Source organism: Eleginops maclovinus, chromosome 12, assembly GCF_036324505.1.
Source record: "Eleginops maclovinus isolate JMC-PN-2008 ecotype Puerto Natales chromosome 12, JC_Emac_rtc_rv5, whole genome shotgun sequence".
In the NCBI taxonomy this organism is placed as follows: domain Eukaryota; kingdom Metazoa; phylum Chordata; class Actinopteri; order Perciformes; family Eleginopidae; genus Eleginops; species Eleginops maclovinus.
The window spans coordinates 5,369,871-5,389,013 of record NC_086360.1 but is presented as its reverse complement, the minus strand read 5'-3'; the positions used below and the strand labels follow the sequence as shown (position 1 = coordinate 5,389,013).

Here is a 19,143-nt window from a genome sequence, read left to right as displayed (position 1 = left end):
GAGCATATGTCTACTCCGGAGGAGCTCTTTAAAAGAGAGTTTTTTCTCCATCTAGTGGACACAGCCAGGTCCACTTTAAAGGAGCGATTCTCGAACATGGAGGTCTTCTTTGACCTCTATGGGTTCCTCTACTCATCCGATTCATTAAGAGGCACTATTCAGACAGGGAAACTGGATGGTTGCTGCCGAAAGCTGGAGGAAGTGATAGGAGATGTAGATGGAGACGACCTGAAGATGGAGCTCAAAGGAGCTGTCCAGTCCTTCCCTCCACACATCACCTCTCCACTTCAAATGTTAGACCACATCTACAAGGAGAATGTCTTAGACATTTACCCAAACGCCAGCATAGCCTTACGACATCTCCTTACTCTCCCTGTGACGGTGGCTTCAGGTGAGAGAAGCTTCTCCACCCTGAAACGCCTGAAAACATACATGCGGTCTACAATGGCCCAGGATAGGCTGTCTGCCCTTGCCACAATCTCAATAGAGCATGAGGTCCAACAGTCCCTTGACATGGATGCAGTTATAACCCTATTCGCAGAGGCCAAAGTGAGAAAGGTCAGATTTGTTTAAGAAAAAACTGCCACCTGTTCAGTGTTCATAAGAAGAGAAATAAACAGGACAAAAGAAGCAGGAAGATAGTGACAGTAAGCTTGAGACACATGGACATACCACTGAGAGAGAAGCAGAAGAGGTATAGAAACAGAGAGGCAGAAGGAGAGAGAGGAGGACAGCACAGAGACAGGGACAAGAAGTGAGGTAATGATTTTGCAGTGCATTCCTGTGACTACTTGAACCCTGCTTGATAATTAATCATTATCATCTCAAGCAAATTGAATGGTTGTGCATACTATGTATCATATTACAAAATGTGTTAACTGGTAATGTGTTTGCATTTATTCTTTTCTGTTCTAGATTTCTACAGATGTACACATCCCCGACCCTGATGCATGAAAACCGGTGCCCCACACACATACACACACACACACACACACACACACACACTCTACTCAATCTCTCCTCATTCAGTCACATACCCTTTCTCTCTCTCTCTTTCACTCCCACATATGTTCCCTCTCATACACATGCATTCTCACTCACTCACTCACACACACACACACACACACACACACACACACACACACACACACACACACCTCTCTCTCACATACTCATTCTCTCTCTTTCTCTCACACATGCACGTACACAAACTTTGCCTATTTCCTTTTTTAACTAATTTTGTTCAATAAATACTTCGCATTTTGACATACGATGGTGTGATATCTGAAACTTATTTCTCGCATATTAATGTTGAGGGCCCCCCTAGCTAAATTCGCCTTGGGCCCCCAAATTGCTAAGACCGCCACTGTGCAAGTCAATTAGTTATTTTTTTCAAAATCATGCAGCCCAACTGCCTGAGAAGTGAAATGTAGCTGCTGTTATATAACGAACCTGCTTGAGTCGTTTGTGCAGTCGGGCTCTGAGGACATAGAGGTCTGAGCTGGGACCATCTGACAGAATCCAGCCGTTGACCAGCTCCAGACAGTCGCTGTGCCGACCTACAGCTGACAGGCAGGCCAGGCTGGGATTGAAGAACAGAAAAATCATCATGTAGATGTTAATTTAACATCTGAAATTTGAATATTGACATGTTTGGTCTCTGTTTTCTAAGTCATAGTATATTCACTTTAAGGTTTAAAGGCTATATTGGGATAAGCTACAGCGCATTTTTGGGAAAGAAAATCTTAAACCCCAGCTACTCTAATTTATATCTATATGTGTATACAATATCTTCTGACCAGGCTTGAGGAGTAACAGATGACATGTAACTGGGTTACGTAATCAGGAAACAAAAAATGTAACCTTATTCCCTTTGAGTTGCATAAATAATAGGGAATCCGATTATTAGTACATTTAAAAAATAGGGATTACCAATGGGAATACAATGTTACAATACATTTTAAATAAAGATGGAAGCACATGTGCTCTCATTCATTCACTCATCACTTCAGTCAAGGGCAGATATTATTGATAGGTGAATGTGCACAAAAGCAGCTAAAGGCTTAGCTTCACAATTCGATTCTTACATAACACAATTACGTAAAAGAAATCATATTAATAATTGTTTTACCTTGTAGTGATTTATGAAGTTATCCAAAAGCAACGAAAGGTAATCATTACTTTCATATGGTGATTAGGTTACATTTTATTACACATTACTTGTTATTAAATTGAATACACTTTTAGAGTAACCCTCCCAACCCTGTTTTTGTCATACTTGAAGATTTACTTCTGTATGCTTCTACGTATACCTTATGTAATATGTGTTAGGTGCCAGTATGTCTGTTCGATTGTCTCCCTGCAGGTGCAGCCTCTCCCTCAGGTGATCTCCATCCACTAACCAAGGCCTGAGGAAGGCTGCCGTCTCCCTCTTCCTCTCCCCCCCTCCACGTGGCATGTGGCTGTGGCTGTGTTATCTCAATAAAGTCTTTTGTTAATTGACTATAAACTTGTGTTTGCCCCTCATTGTGTTGCGGCTTCGAGCCAGTCGTAACATAATGGGGGCTCGTCCGTAGCTCGTTTTGGAGTTGGTGAGTTCCTCATTTGTTTGTCTTTCTCATACCCCTAGCATTTTGCTTCAATTGTGTAGCAGGTTTGTGCTAATGTTTCCACATGTAGAACATTTCATTTTTTGGACTTGCCTGGTTTATATAGCCTGCGGTTGCTGGAGAGACCAGCACCACTTTTTTATTTTCTGAGCGGTAACCCTGGCCCCTGGTGTGCCCAGGAAAGCCGACGAAGACTAGTGGAGGTCAAGTTAGATAAAAATGTATTTTCTTTTTGTATGTATGCAGAGAGGTAACCAGGTAATGTCCTGGCAACACATTTTTGGTGGTAACGTGGAGTCAGGAGTTAGAGCATTTATCTGTGTGGTAGTGTAGGTTAACCATAATAAAATAAAAACATGATATAATAGATAATTGTGAAAAACCTAAGCACTACGGTATTCAAGGTCTTTTAACGCAGGCTGCTGACCTTCTGACCTCGTAGGCCCTGCAGCCGGGCTTCAGCTCAGCAGCTTTGCTAAAAGCCTCCAGAGCCTCCAGGAAAAGGCCTCTGTCAAACAAGCACTGGCCCTGAAGACAAAGACACAGGAAGATCAGCATTTAAAGGGGCCCTATTACACTTTTTGGGGTTCTCCCCAAGTGAGATATATATAGCTTTTAGTGCATGTAAATAGTCTGCATTAAACTTTTGCTTGCCTTATGTTGTACTTCTCATATATATGTTAACATATATTGCACAGTATTCTTGTGTTAATGAGCCCAATTTTTCACAAATCTTAGTTAATACATTTTTTAAAAAAACGTATTTCTATAACAAGCTTGAAATTTAACCTTCATATTTACTCTTAATCTGATGCTTCTGTTTTAAGGAATGAGCTACCAACAAAATAAATGAAACCCTAAAGACAGAGGGGATGTAGGCTGTTTTTTCCTTAAAGCATTTTCAAGTATTGCGCATTATTCACCTACATTTTAATTTGTTTTACTAACTTATAACTTAACTTATGAGGCAATATTCACCTCTATAAGTGGCCCAGCTCTCCGTATATTTTTCGGTATGTGGCCCTCGGTGAAAAAAGTTTGGACACCCCTGCCTTAAAGCAAGTAGCTTGACTTTTTTTGCTAAAATGTAGTCAAAAATGTCCTTTTCTTTTGTCCAAACTCACCTGTGTTTGTTAACCCCAAAACGTTACATGGTTTCAAGCTTTACATGATATGTGATTTCATTTTTAATTCAGCGTAAACTCATCCATCAAACTGTATTTTCTTTTGTTTACTTTTCTGCTCAGTGTTGGTCAATAAAATTACCTGGTACATAAAATAGATGTATTTAGACCAAATAATGTAATTAATCATGTTAAAAGCACATCATCATATCATCTGACAGCTTCTAGGCGATATGTATTTATCATGTGTATTGTTTTAGCATCACAGAAATAGGTTTTTATGTCTGTAGTATTACATGGTTTCATTTTTTCTTTTTTTTTTTTGCCTAAACTCATCTGTGAAACTCCCTTGTTGAATGTTCTGCTACTGATTGGTCAATATAATGAACTGGTTAAATATGTTGAATTGTTACATTTATGGGTTATAATTGAAAAGGCTTTTTGTCTTATGTTGTCCATAAACAACATTTTACAATGATTTTACTTTTGTTAATGCACCTCATCATCGCAACTGCCATCCTCTTTAAGTGATTGGTTAATCAATGTTATGTTTGCTTTAGAAAGGTGTCTTCTGTCATGGTTAAAAAGCTGTGTAACTTGCCACCTCTGATTTAAAAGTGTACATGTAAGAGTAAAAATAAATTCCAGCCAGAACAAAGGAGTGCTGTAGTGACCTGGAGATAAAAAATGAAGGCCAGGCGGTCCCTGAATTCACCGGGCTCCAGCAGAGAAGCCCGTTTATAACAGGCTGCTGCTGACTGGAAGTCACACAGCTGCAGGTAGGCCTCCGCCTGGCTCACATACAGGCGAGTCTAAAACACACAACAAAAGGTTATTAAGTTGGAACAAAATCCAACAGTGTATCTTAAAACACAAAAACCTGGAACTTATTGCAACTCACAGCAGCAGATAAAAGCTAAATACCAAGAAAGTAAAGAACAGTGAGGTTACAGGTAACGCAATATTTGCTTTAGAGGGGATCTATTTTGAGAAGAGGGGGGTTACCCTTTCCGGTCATGTGTTGTGTATATATAAAACGCCATGGGACCCCCTCTTCTATTGGCTAGCGCTCCAACACATTGTACATGATAGGCTAAGGGGTGGGACATCTGAGAAGTAGTTAGTTAACCAATTAGAATATGACAGGTGGGCTACTATTACTATAATCAGGGCAATAACTACCTACAAATCGTGTTGTAACCTTTTAAAACATACAGTACATTTTAACATGGATAGCTTTGTGTCCTATTAAGTTCAGCACCTTTTCTGGCTGCAGTGTGATGACTTTGGAAAAGCAGTTCACAGCCTTCTCAAACTGGGACTTTGCCATTGCCACTTTTCCATTTGTGTAACTGCAAAGAAAAACAATATAAGCATAATTAAACACTGAAAAGGCAAACACTCAATGTTATGTTCCAGGATACATTACAATAGTTGTTAGTGATGCTAAAGTAGAAATATTGTATTTACTTCTGAAAAATGTGTATTTAATGAATGTTTCTCACTGCTCTGCGGCCTTGCTCTGGATAATTAGGCTCGCCTGTAGATCTGGTCTTTGAGGCTGTTTCTCTCCTGGTTCCAGAAAAATGATACTGGAGCGAAAACACTTCTTCAAGGTGCTTTTTCTCCTGGCTTCTTCCACCGTCTCATCTGACACAGCTTTGGTAAATAAACCTGGCACCTCTGCATGCTGGGGATAATAAATAAAACAAATAATAATATTTTCTTTCAAAGGGATGAAACCTACAAAACAATGAAGGATAGACTTACTGACAATAGACTTAATTTACTAAGTACATTTACAAAACATCTTTATGTTCAAACATTACTAAGTTAATATTTCAGTTGTTCCTCCAGAGATGGACGACTTGCCGTTGATGAAGAGACATTCCCATTCACTATTGTCAACAAAAGTGCTAAATTGAGTCTTTTCTAGTTATGGAGTTAAAACTTGCTTCATTCTGGTACTATTGAACGTGGTCAACTCCCACTTTATCGTTCTGTGTGTTCAAAATGTTCAATACAATGCGAATACTTTGCTTAAGTCAATATTGGGCTACTTTGCTCAAACTATTTTACCGAACACTGCTATAAGATAAAAGTAGTTGTAACTTCCGGCTAAGAACTTTTCTACAAATATTTGTTTACCATCTGGTCCTTTTTCTCTAAAGTGTCCATTGTGTGTTTCCAAATAGCTGATATAAGCTGTTAAACATTAGTTCCGTTTCTTTTGCTCTGCTTATTTCAAGCTGTCATGAAATGTTGAATCTGGTTGTCACTATGGAAACCGCCATACCACTCCGCGGTCTAGGAAAGACTTTTATTTTCTAAACACAGGGTAGCCTCCCATTCCCGTCACTTCCGGTAACGTTTCAAGACTGCTGATGCACGTATTATGGAGGTACTATGCTAGTGTAGCGTCAAAAGTATGCATATTTAATGTTTGTACTTGTTTGTAGAAACGATATAACGTGTCGTATATTAGACAAAGTTAGCGTATAACGTTATGGCTTTACTTAGCAACTAAACGTTTAGCCTGCAACTAGCTTTAGCTAACACTCTATGAAAAGAATGAATGCAAAATGGCTTTTTTCTGGCATTTTAGTTTCTAAAACGTTTGACAATGAAGATAATGTTATAAGACGGTCATTTGGTTGAGCGCGTGTGACAGTGTCACAGCTAAACATACAGCTAAACAGCTAACATACTTTTATTTTGAAAACGGGAAACAGCAGGCACAAATGGTGATCAGCTGACTGAAATGTTGACAAAGCTAGTTGGCTGACACCGGTGGAGGAAGCAAGAAACATTTCTGATCATGTTGGCGACGAACTTTGCTGAAATATCCGATGAATACTTCACGATGACCTGATATATTGTATTATAGACGTCTTTTCGCTTGTGTGTCTGCACAACTTTTTTTTTTACACACAAGTAGACCACAGGTTTTTGCCTAACCTGCGATCCATGAAAAAGGTGAACAAGAAGACCCCAATAGAAACTTTACTGCCGTCAGTATGGACACCCAGAACGAGAGCAGAAGGCTGCTGGATGCGGAGGGTGGCGATGAGGACCTTACAGGACTCATGTCTGAGCAAGATGCTTATCTGAGGTTAGTTAACACAAAGATACACAGTAAAGAGCTGACTGTAGTCTGTTATTTCAACCAAAGATTGATTTTTAAAGCACCATTACTGAGGTCTCACATGTATCAGCTTATGACACCCGTCTATACTATAAGGCAAAATGCTGTGTATTAAACCGATTGAATGCAATGTTCATCATTCAAAGGATCCATTCGTTTTAATTGAATACCAAACAGTATACAATTGTTACAAGTTTCTTGACAAAATGTGCCTAGTCTATCAGTTAACACCAAGTCTTAAATCATTGTTGTTCCACTACCATTTAGACGTTATTGAAGATGCTTTACCATGGACCAGGGAGGTAATTGTTCAAGTTCTTCATTCCTATCATGTGCTCCACATTTACAGAGAAGCAGTCGTTGGTGGTTAAAATCTTGGGCTTTAGCGCAACAATCGTCCTTTATTATACCCTATGTACAACATAAATTAGACAAGTAAAGGCAAAAACAGCTTAAATGGCAAATAATAAGGGTAGTATGTTTAACCTCCTTAGCCTGGAGGAAGAAGAGCCTCTTGTTCTCTTTGTGATGTTGTTTGCATGGTGAATCACTTTAAGACAGCGGCATACGGGAACTTGTGTGTTTATCTACTGCCACCCATTTCTTTTTAGCCAGCAAAATGTCAGTAAAGAGTGGAAAAATGTTCACAACGGTGTTATTCGTTTTGTTGGTCCATAATCAATCCAGCACCGAGCACAGAAAAAGAGCACATCTTCGGAGAAGCCAGGGTCAAACAATGTTAATCAATTAATTGAATAACTGTTTTAGCAAAACAGTTGTTTCACTGTTGTTTCTTCCCATCCATGCTAAGCTAATGGCTAGTCAGCAAGAAAGTGCAGCCGCCTGAAGCAGTATGATTTTCAACTGACATACTCCAAATGCTTTCCTATCATAGTATTGATGTGCTTATATGCTAACAAAATAAAGAATGTTCTTGTTTAATATTTTAAAAATTTGAAAAGAGAGGGAATAAAAATCACATTACTTTCATTTTTTTAAATAACAAAAAATGAACACTATTGCATTTTAACCTCAGACATTGTGATGTGCAAACCTCCATATATAAGCATCTGAGCTCTCCTTGACACACTGACCTTTGTCCTTGATCTTCTATCCATCTTTCTCTCCACAGTAAAGTGAAAAACAGGAATCTGTACTTGGCAACGTTTGCGTCTGTTCTGGGTCCCATGAGCTTCGGATTCGTGTTGGGATACAGCTCCCCTGCCATCCCAGAACTTACCAGTATCAGTGACCCTCGGCTGCGGCTAAATGCTAACCAGGCCTCCTGGTTTGGGGTAGGATGTTACCATATCACATGGCTCAAAGCAGAACAGCTTTTAGAAGAAGTATTTGTTAACATATGCAGTCTTATGTCACATGTTGTCTATACACATCTCATGGGATCACTTGGGTTCAAAACATGGTAGCGATATAAAGAAACAGAAAAGTTCTAATGTATCAGACGTCTAATGCAATTAAAGTTAAGTAAGTAATCAAGCATTTTAGTTAAGTTTATGTATATTTTTGGTTAATGCGTGTGTACAATTCCTATTGTTGTGTACGTATTGGTGTGTAAACCCACGGTGGCCGACAGAGGTCAACACGTTACAACGGCCCAAAACACTTGAAACGCACTGCAGCTTCAGGAAATGATGCAAATATATATATAAACCTTCAATAAACCACAATAAGTACCATAAATAATCATGAGTGAAAAGTTTGGAGAGAAAAAAGCTAGTCAGCAGAAAGAGCAGATTTCCAACAATATTTTACTTCTAAAATTTTACCTGTCAATAAGACGCTATATATTCCCTCAAGGCTCACTGTTGTTTATTTCTCAGTCCATAGTGACGGTGGGGGCGGCGGCCGGCGGCCTGCTGGGCGGATGGATGGTGGAGAAGATCGGTCGGAAGCTCAGTCTGATGTTTTGCTCGCTGCCGTTCGTCTTTGGATTCACTATGATCATCGCAGCACAGAACGTGTGGATGCTGTACATCGGCAGAGTGCTCACCGGCCTCGCCAGCGGGGTCACATCACTGGTGGTCCCGGTAAGTAGCACCTGCACATCTTTCCAGCACCTAAAGGAATTGGTTAAACATTTTGAGAACAGAAAAAGAGCACATGTTCGAAGAAGCTGGAGTCAATCAATGTTAATCAACTAATTGAATTATTGTTTTAAGAGAACAGTTGTTTCTTCCCATGCTCTACAGAGGAAAAGTAAGCTAATGGCTACTTAGCAAGAACATTCAGCTGCCTGAAACAGTATAAATGATTTTCTCCAGAGTTTACCAAAGTGCTGTACATCAATAAATTATATATAAACAAACAAACAAACAGAAAGGACATAAAACAAATGTGAAACACAGGACAATAAAAACCATACTTAAAGCCACAGAGTGAAAACTCTCATACGTGACGTAAAGCAATATAAAACTCCCAATTTAAAAGCACAGACTGACATGTCTATGTAAACATATCTGTATTAACAGTAGAAAAATATACATCTATAAATAGAAAATGTACAGTAAGAATACACTTATAGACATAGACTTACTACCTTAACAACAGATATAAAGATAGGGTACTAATACATGTGCTATCCTTTTTAGCATTACAGGTTTGTCTGTGGATATATCTGTTTGCGTTTGTATACTTCCATATTTATAAAACAGCAACATCTGAGATCATTTTTTAATGTGTCTCTTGCACATATTTTCCAAGTCAAATTAAACATTATTTAAGACAATTAATTTACAGAAAATGAAATGGAAACCGTTAATACATTTGGTAAATATTGAGTTATTTATAAAGCAAAATTACACACACACACACACACACACACACACACACACACACACACACACACACACACACACACACACACACACACACACACACACACACACACTCTGCTTTTAGCCTCATAAATACAGAGCTAGGTTTTCTATTTTACATTATTGTTAATTGTTCTATTAAACGACAGAACTAGCATTTTGATATGATTACTTTGGATCTGCATTTTGTTTTTGTACAAACAATAATGAATCAATAAATAAGTAAACTGCATCTTAATCATTAATAAACCAAAAAAACATGATTTGTGGCTATGACTGCAACTCATTTTTTATCTTATACTCAGCTCAGTAATCAAAATAGTTTGTGTATTATTTAATATCTTTAATCCAAGTTTGGCAATGCTTGACAAAGTGTTATGTGGATAAAAGTTTAGAATATCACTGAGCGTTCTCTGTTGTTCTGTTGTTATCTTCATACAGCTTTATATCTCTGAGATGGCCCATGAGCGGGTACGCGGGACTTTAGGCTCCTGTGTGCAGCTCATGGTGGTGCTCGGCATCATGGGAGTGTATCTCGCAGGTATGTCTACTCAGCTGTGTGTCTTTATGGAGTCCTTCAATCTCATTTAATAAAGTCTGACACCAGGAGGTTTAAACTTGCTGAAGAAACACAAGTCGCACAAGGTCACAGTTTACAAGCTGTAAATCATTGAGTTTCCCATGTTGTAACTTCCAGCGTACGACAGTAGCTGCACAATACAGAGGTACAAATCTTATCTCAAAATGTGTTATATCTTCGCTCCGTCTGGTTATTAGCTGTATTCATTATCTCTTTTAAACACCAAATGTAAAACCGCTCACCAGTGGTTTTTTTCCTGATGTTGCTATTCAAACGTCTGGTTCAAAGGTTGCGGGACATCATGTGATGTCATCATCCTCAAATATGATCAGAGTCCTGTGCTGCCTCTTCTACAGCCCCACTGACCTGGCTCTCCCTAATCTTGTTAGCCGCATGCCATTCACGTTTACCCAATAGAAGATGGTGTGTCCCGTGACATGGGTTGTCTCCTATGAGAGGACATGTATATATTACGTCAGCTGCTGTTCAGCACAAAGGTGAACACTGTGGCCGTTGTTGAAAAGCCAGCGGAACAATCAGATCTGCATGCAAATATACTTTTGGATGCAGCAGATGAGTGAGAAAACCTTGACTGGACAAGGCTCCTCTTTGTCCTTCAGTCTTTCATGCACAGATCAGGACCTGGCATGTTAGGGCACAACTGAGGGAAAAAAACCTAATTCTAATACAGACAAGAAGGAAAGATTTGAAAAAAAGAAATTCAGGCAAATAAAGTCCCTTCTGGTAGGAGATAATATCTTTTCCATAGCCAACATTGGCTGCAAAAAACCCAGAAGTTAGCATCGCAAGGGCTACCTCAACAAAAAGTTTAATGATTTTTCCATTGGGTTTTTGAATATAACAAGAACTAGCTCTTTGACAAACACACGTTTACACTTACACGTATTGCTCAGCAGGATAAACTGTACATATTGACCTAAGTTTTCAGATCTTCAAGCGTAAATGCGATTATCGTAAGTACGAATGTAACGCTAGGCTATATACAAACTGCAATGTCGCACAGATGCGCAAGCTAAAGGCAGCTAACGTTCGGAGTGACGACTTTTAGTCGTGTATTTTGTTCAGCAGAGTAATGTCACAAATGAATAGTACTTTAAATATTTTCAAAGTGTAAATTTAAACACCAGAAGTTAAATCTAACATTATAAACAAACTACATCAGGGTTGCATGGCTTCGCATCTCCCCTGCTAAGCTTAAGGCTAATTTCTTTTGCACGATTCTGTTACTAGTTTAATTAAGCAACTGCTTCTAGAAACTGTTGTTTATATGACACATAAAAGCTTCAGACATTCACAAGTGAGGTATGTACTGATGTATTTTATATTGTACAACAACATTTTAAAATCCCTTCAGCTTGTGTAGACATATTCCAGGCCTTCACTCAAAAACACGTTCGAAAAATGTTCAAAGTAGCTAACTGGAAGTGTTAGAATGCTAACTCATTTCTGTGTTATAACACTCATTCCTGCACCACTATTTTCTGAGCTGTATGACCTCGTCTTGCAGGTCTTTACCTAGACTGGCGTTGGCTGGCAATCTGCAGCTCCATCCCGCCTACGCTGCTGATGGTGTGCATGTGCTTCATGCCAGAGACGCCCCGCTTCCTTCTGTCACAGGGCAAGAGGCGGGAGGCCGAGGAGGCGCTGCGTTTCCTGCGAGGTCCAGACGCCCCCGTCGAATGGGAGTGCGCCCGCATAGAGGACGCCTGTAATGAGGAAGTGAGTCTGTGGATTTTGGAGAGTTTTTACAAAAATTCTTGGTTTATCCATGAATAACATTTATGAATGAAATGTGTCACTGATGGTTTCCTAAAGCCAAAATGTGTGATATCCTCTCAGGACTCTAGATTCCAAATGTCCGACCTGAAAGACCCTGGAGTCTACAAGCCTCTGATGATTGGGATCATGTTGATGATATTTCAGCAGATGACAGGAATCAACGCCATCATGTTCTACGCGGAGAACATATTTGAACAGGCACATTTTAAGGTGAGGAGGAATTTATTTGTGATTTATTCCATCGGATAAATCACAAATAATAAATCAAATGTTTGTCTCGCGGCCAATTGGGTTTTGTGACAGTTAGCCAATAAAAGAAAAATGGAATAAACTATTTATATAGACATAAGAAGTATTAAACTATAAATTGTGCAAAGATATTTATCCAAACATTACAAATGCAAATAAAATGGACACTAAAAGATACAATAAAATAAAAAATATGAATAGTTTTATCAACCTGAGAAGTTAAAGTAACAATGTGCACACTGTACTACATATAACATGTTTATTACCATATCTACAGTGGTGTATTAGTTCTGCTGAGGTATGGAATAACAAATATGTTCCACAATTACTGTCCGAAGCCATCAATGTTGTCTTTTCCTTTCATATTTTTCGGTTTCTGTTCTGCCCTCTGTCGCCATGAGAAAATAAGGATTGATAGCTATGTGCTAGGTAAAGAAAAATAGTTGAAATCATTGTTGGTGTTTTTTTCCAGAAATAGTTCCACATTGGACTTTGAGAGTGTCGGTTTTTTTTCCCGGTCAGAATTTGATGATATGTTTAAAGGGGCCCTATTTTACTTTTGGGGTCTCTGTTTTCAGACAGAGGGTGAAAAGAGGTGCTGCAGCACAGGCAGTATGAGAAAAATAAAGAGCTTTTTGAACATTATAGCATGGAGACATGTCCCAGTAAAAGCACAAAATAGTATTATTAAACGTGAAAATGAGTGTAATATTAAAATATTGTTTCTGATTATAAATTAAAACAATATACGACAAAAAGTATTTATTACAACTAAATCTAAATAAATTTTAAAAAAGTAATTCAAGTAAATTTCAATCATGAATACTTTTGATTTGTTGGTACATGAAATTGTTGTCAGACCATGTATGATGTACGTGTTGTTGAAAGCATCAATGTAAATGTGTTTGTTGTTTCTAGGAGAGTGACCTGGCGTCAGTGATCGTGGGTCTGATTCAGGTCGTCTTTACGGGAGTGGCCGCGCTGATCATGGACAGAGCTGGAAGGAAAATTCTTCTCATCATCTCAGGTATTTTCAATCTGACCACTTCAGCATTATCATTTTTCTCTTGTTTTATATTTATAGACATGTCTTTGAGTAAGGATTTTTTAAACATTATTATTGTGTTCTACTGACACTACTGACCACATTTCTTTTTGGAGTGGTCTCTTAATTTTTTCCGGAGCTGTATATGACAGCACTGTAATACACCCTCCCTGCATGGAGGAAAGAATGTTTGTTCTAGTAACATTATGTAGTAAAATCCAATTTTGATAATAACAAATGGAAGCAATATGTCATGCATTTTCCCACATTCTGAAAAACAGTATTGTATATTGCAGGGCCGAAAGCTGGGGTTGCATTTTGTTTTTAAGATGTAATAATAATATATGTTTCCATATCCAAAGAATAACTATAAGCAACATGGATTCTTTCTCAAAACATTTTTAGACCTTATGATTCTTGACCTTCATAAAGCATTGGTTAGCACACTAAAACGGGTACGATCCTATTTATCTGGATCATATAAATAATAAAGTGTAGGCAAGTAAACCATGATCAGTGGGAGTGCTACAAGGCCCAATTTTGGGACCACTGTTGTTCAGCATATGCATTAATGAATTCCCATCAGTTTGTGAGGATGTGGTATATATGCTGACAACACGGTCAATCCTAAAAAAAACGTTGATGACGTATTTTATATCAAAACAAACCAGGTATACACAGCTTAGTGTGTATAGACAAATGATCAAAAACGTTAATGAGGTTGATCGTTATGTGTGTGTACCTGCCAAGGGACTGCAGATGGAAATGAGCGTTTAGCTTTAATCTGGCACACAACAATGTTTCTGTCATTGAGGTTAACGTTTTGTATGCATGGTCCTTTTTCAAATAAAGACATTATAATCACAATGATAATAATTCATGCTCGAATGCATAACATCAACATTTTTAAGGGGTGATAAGTAAACAATTATTATGAATAAAGACATTCATTTTAGCCAGTAACACCATACATGTATTGATATATTTCAGGAAAGTTTTAATAGCCACTGAAACTGAATTGGTTTTTTTTTTACTAAATGCATCAGATTATAATAAAATGTGTCGTGACTTTTGAAAAACTAAAATGATAGAGAAACGTGTAGTGTAGGTTGTATCACAAATGAACAAAATTAGATTTGAATGACAGGCAAACGAATATTTAAAAATACTCATCTATCAAAATAGAAAAGTGAACTTTTAAACAGATAATGGGATAGCTTAAAAAAGATCAAAATACAGACCCATACCAAAGTCCTAAGAAACTCAAGAGATTCAAAACCATCAAAAGGTCCGATAACAAGTGAGTGTGTGGGTGAGGAACAGGGTTTTAAATATTATCTGCAGGGCTCAGTTTACTAAAAGATCATAACAGATTTTGCTTGTTTCTCATTGATAATCGAGGTGTTGCCATGGCGATCAGCACCACAGCGTTTGGGGTTTACTTCTACCTGATGTCTAAAAACCACCCCCCCACACTGTCAGTCTTGGTGCTTGACATCCAGAGCCAGGCGGGTGAGGAGCCCAATGCTGAGCTGGCCTGGCTTGCCCTGGCCAGCTTGGCCATCTTCATCACAGGTGAGATCCTGACTCCCTGACCCAAACCGGGCCCCGGCGTAAAAGGCCCCGGATTCAATATCTTGGGGATACGTAATTTTCAGGGTGGTAATCACATTCTTTACTTGAGTAATAGTAATAATACCATACTGTGAAAATACTCCTCTACAATTTAAAGTCAAGCATTCAAACCTTACTGAATCTAAAGTATTCAAAGGGACCCCAACTGGGAATATTTTAGACATATATACTGGTCTGTGTGCCTCCACAGGTTGCACGACTTTAATAATCGCTGCTGTTTTCAGGTTTTGCTCTCGGTTGGGGTCCCATCCCGTGGCTGATCATGTCGGAGATTTTCCCTTACAAAGTTAGGGGGGTGGCCAGCGCTGTGTGCGTCCTCACCAACTGGAGCATGGCTTTCATCATCACTAAAAACTTCCAAGACATGATGGTGAGTGATCAACAGCACTCTATTTCAAGTGGTTTTCAAAATAGATTTTTGGGACATTTTATGTTTGTAATTGGAAGCCCAATAGAATGGTTAAAGATATATACAGCTCTGGAAAAAATGAAGAGACCACTTCAGCATTATCAGTTTCTCTGGTTTTACTATTTCTAGGTATTTCTTTGAGTTACATTTTTTATTTTATTTTATTGTATCCTATAAACTACTGACAACAGTTATCTGTGTTGGAATTCAACAGAAGCTGCAATGGCTGCCATACATGTAGAGATAAAGATTTATGAAAAAATTGGAGTGGTCTCTTCATTTTTTCCTGAGCTGTATTTTATTTTTGGAGTTTTTGTAATCATGAGTATTTAGTATGAAGGGCCGTTAGGGACATTATTCAGAAATACCGTTCACATACACATGTGAAACACTCTCACACACACAACTGAAACCAAAATCATTTACAAACATGTAAAAATCTCTCATAAACACATATAATACGCTCTCACACACATAAGAAATCCAAAGTTATTCACATATACATGTGAAATGCTCTCATACACACATGTGAAACGGAGACACACACACACACACGAAATGCGATTTCAGTATGTTGTGTGAGAGGGATTTCAGTATGTTGTGTGAGAGGGATTTCAGTATGTTGTGTGAGAGGGATTTCAGTATGTTGTGTGAGAGGGATTTCAGTATGTTGTGTGAGAGGGATTTCAGTATGTTGTGTGAGAGGGGTTTCAGTATGTTGTGTGAGAGGGGTTTCAGTTGAAAAGAAAGGCTTTTTAAAAGAACAGCGAAAACAGTATTTTTCATCCGTCCGTTTGCTTGTTCCATCATGTCTGCTCAGCAGCCTGCACAAAGCTTAACGGAGGCAGCAGCGTTGTTAAATAATACAGCTTCCCTTAGGAGAGAGAGAGACTGTGCACCCCGATATCAACCACAACACTGCTTTGGCACATGGACATAGTGGGCCGTTGCCCGCCGCAGTACGGGAAGAGGGACGATAGCTGATCGTCCAGGGTGTCCCCACTTGCTGTTCCCACAGTCGGTTGCGGCCCAGTTGTGGCCACGTTCGATAGTGTTCTAATAGTCTCCGCTGAGGCCAGGATATTATTTAACAACGCTGCTGCCTCCATTAAGCTTTGTGCAGGCTGCTGAGTAGACGGAAGCATGAAAATCACTGTTTTCGCGGTTCTTCGCTGTTCTTTTAAAAAGCCTTTCTTTTCAACTGAAATTGCTCACACACCACATACTAAAGTGTGTGTGTGTGTGTGCGTGTGCGTGTGCGTGTGCGTGTGCGCGCGCATATGACACATGTGAAACGCGCGCGCAAGTATGAGAGCGCTTCACATGTGTAGGTGAATAACTTTGGATTTCATACATGTGTGAGAGCGTTTGATATGTGTTTATGAGAGATTTTTATATATGTTTGTTAATGATTTTGGTTTCAGTTGTGAGAGTGTTTCACATGTGTATGTGAACGGTATTTCTGAATAATGTCCCTAACGGCCCCTCATACTATAGTGCAGATTATGGGTTGCTAGCACACATAACTTACCTACATTTATGTAATCCCTTTAGTGACTTTACAGATCTGGATTAGTGATGGTAAATATAATCAGCCCTTAAATCAGACTTTAGTTCACCTGCAGTAAATCCAGCAGCTACCCTGCAGTATACAAAGCCATTCAAACTAGCTGCACCTTTACCAGCTCTGAGAACACTTTAATGATCAATAATTATAAAACATATCAGAGATATTATTCTGAAATGGACCAATCAAACAATGACTACTTTTACTTTAAGTATATTTTGGTACATTTTTACTTAAGTACAACATCTGAGTACATGCTGTTGATTTTCCTCGCTTCACTTTAACCAATTTGAGAATTTGTTGATTTTTACTGTTTCATATCAACGTAAAATGATCTTGGTTTGGTTTTCAACTATTGGTCCTACAAAATAAACGTCAATAAAAAAGTATGTGTTTTGGTTAGAGCTTCATGATAAAGAAATATAAATCATTGCGATTATTTGGACTGATATTGCAGTTGCGTTATGATTTGCAATACTGAAAGAAATAGTTATTTTGAAACATTATTCGCATTATGGTTGAAAAAGAATATAAAATCATCTTTTGCTTTTAACAGGATCTGTACCAAACAAGGATTTTCAATTAAGTGTGTAGAATTCAAACTCGATTTCAATATCCATATTTTGTATTAAGCACTCCACCTCTTTTTACTTCGGAATTATCCTTATTATCTTGTCCTTTGGTAATTCTGTTTTTAATATTTCCAGTAATAATTTAACATTTTGCAATTTCTATACAGTTTTGGTTGCTTGTGCAGCCCTTGTTTTGGTATCTACTATGCAACAATGCAAGCTTCCTCTTTGCCTCTTTCCAACATCTGCATCTAACTGTGACCTCTTGCAGAGTCTTCTAAGCAGTGCAGGAACCTTCTGGCTGTTCGCCTCCATGTGCACCGCCAATGTCATCTTCACCATCATCTTCATCCCAGAGACAAAGGGCAAGACACTGGAGCAGATCGAAGCCATCTTCAGAGGGACGTCAGGTCCATAAAGGCCCTCCTGCAGAAAGACATTGCACATGACATAAACTGAAATGTCTTTAACTTTCTGAACTGAGTGGTCCTCGGGACTCTGCGCGGGAATTTAAAAAAATAATTTTCAGTCAGTAAGATTCAAAGTTAAATTCATACAATGATTTTGTTCAAGGATGTATTGGAAAGTTGTTATAACAACTGATATACGTATGATATATTGCCCAACACACTTCCATTAGGAGCAACGTGTTGCAGTTTCAAAAGTGATCCAAAACACCCGACCACAAATGTGGAACCATATTCAACTTGACAACACATGCGCAGCATTTAGAAAACATTCACCGACTTGACGGAACATGCGCAGCGTTTACTAAAAGTAAATGCAAAACACTGCAAATAAAAAAACGCTGCTTCCTTTTTGTTTTCAATTTCTTGCATTGTTTCAGTTTTGCACCATTTTAGGGAACCCTGCGTATGTTGTGTGAAGTTGGTGAATATTTTCAAATGCTGTGCATGTGTTGTCAAATTGATAAAGATGTTTCTTCATTTGCATGAGTGTTGGCACATTAGTATGTTAATATTAACATTGATTTTGAAAGTGCAGTGCTTTTCTCCTAATGTAGGTGTTTTGGGCCGATTTGGCGCATTTGCACAGGTTGGCCGCTCTACAATGTTTTACATATTGCTTTCTAAAGGTGTTTTTTTAACTACATTCAACAGATTTGTACTACATGTGGTGTCTTGATGTACTACATTGTGTCAAATTTTACATAATTTGGAGTTTTAAGATAATGTGTTGGTTTTATTGAAATGATTCCTCTGTCTGAGATCAGTTTTGCAAGGTGTGGTTTATGGTTGAACTGTATTGACTTTTAATGAAGGCTTTTTCTGATATTTTGTACATATAAGTGAGGCGAGACTAAACTAAACTCATCTCTAAGCGGTTTACCAATCGCAACAGAGCCGGCCAGCTAACCAATCTGAGCAGACTCTGGTTTCAGAAACGTTAGTGCACTGATGATTTAGGAGGCCAATGCTTTATGTGACTGGAGTCTGACTGTTGTAACTGTTTTCAAAACATCTATCAACAACACTGCAAACTGTGAACTCTGTGTTTTCAGTCAATTCTGTAATAATCAGCTCTTTTTTGTAAATTAAATGTTTTACACTTTC

At 38.5% G+C, this 19,143-nt stretch overlaps 3 protein-coding genes across 3 annotated transcripts in view; 2 read left to right on the top strand and 1 right to left on the bottom strand.

The window, feature by feature from the left end:
- The window catches only part of LOC134873941 (zinc finger MYM-type protein 1-like), a 2,175-nt gene extending 904 nt beyond the window's left edge, over window positions 1–1,271 (top strand). The window contains exon 2 of the mRNA XM_063897859.1: window positions 916–1,271. Within this exon, the coding sequence (XP_063753929.1) occupies window positions 916–954 (39 nt within the window). The 3' untranslated portion in view covers window positions 955–1,271. The remainder of the gene's footprint in view (window positions 1–915) is intronic.
- LOC134874107 (tetratricopeptide repeat protein 16) overlaps window positions 1–6,109 on the bottom strand; it is a 15,092-nt gene extending 8,983 nt beyond the window's left edge. Inside the window, exons 1-6 of the mRNA XM_063898111.1 lie at window positions 5,882–6,109; window positions 5,239–5,423; window positions 4,995–5,085; window positions 4,408–4,545; window positions 3,037–3,137; window positions 1,453–1,582 (exon numbers count right to left, since the gene is read on the bottom strand). Coding sequence (XP_063754181.1) covers window positions 1,453–1,582; window positions 3,037–3,137; window positions 4,408–4,545; window positions 4,995–5,085; window positions 5,239–5,423; window positions 5,882–5,911 — 675 coding nt within the window. The 5' untranslated portion in view covers window positions 5,912–6,109. The remainder of the gene's footprint in view (window positions 1–1,452; window positions 1,583–3,036; window positions 3,138–4,407; window positions 4,546–4,994; window positions 5,086–5,238; window positions 5,424–5,881) is intronic.
- slc2a8 (solute carrier family 2 member 8) lies at window positions 6,104–19,143 on the top strand. Its single transcript, XM_063898112.1, has 10 exons — window positions 6,104–6,845; window positions 8,011–8,173; window positions 8,720–8,926; window positions 10,154–10,253; window positions 11,821–12,032; window positions 12,153–12,302; window positions 13,260–13,368; window positions 14,788–14,961; window positions 15,246–15,391; window positions 17,841–19,143. The coding sequence occupies exons 1-10, from the start codon at window positions 6,751–6,753 to the stop codon at window positions 17,985–17,987; spliced, it is 1,503 nt and encodes a 500-aa protein (XP_063754182.1). The 5' UTR covers window positions 6,104–6,750; the 3' UTR covers window positions 17,988–19,143.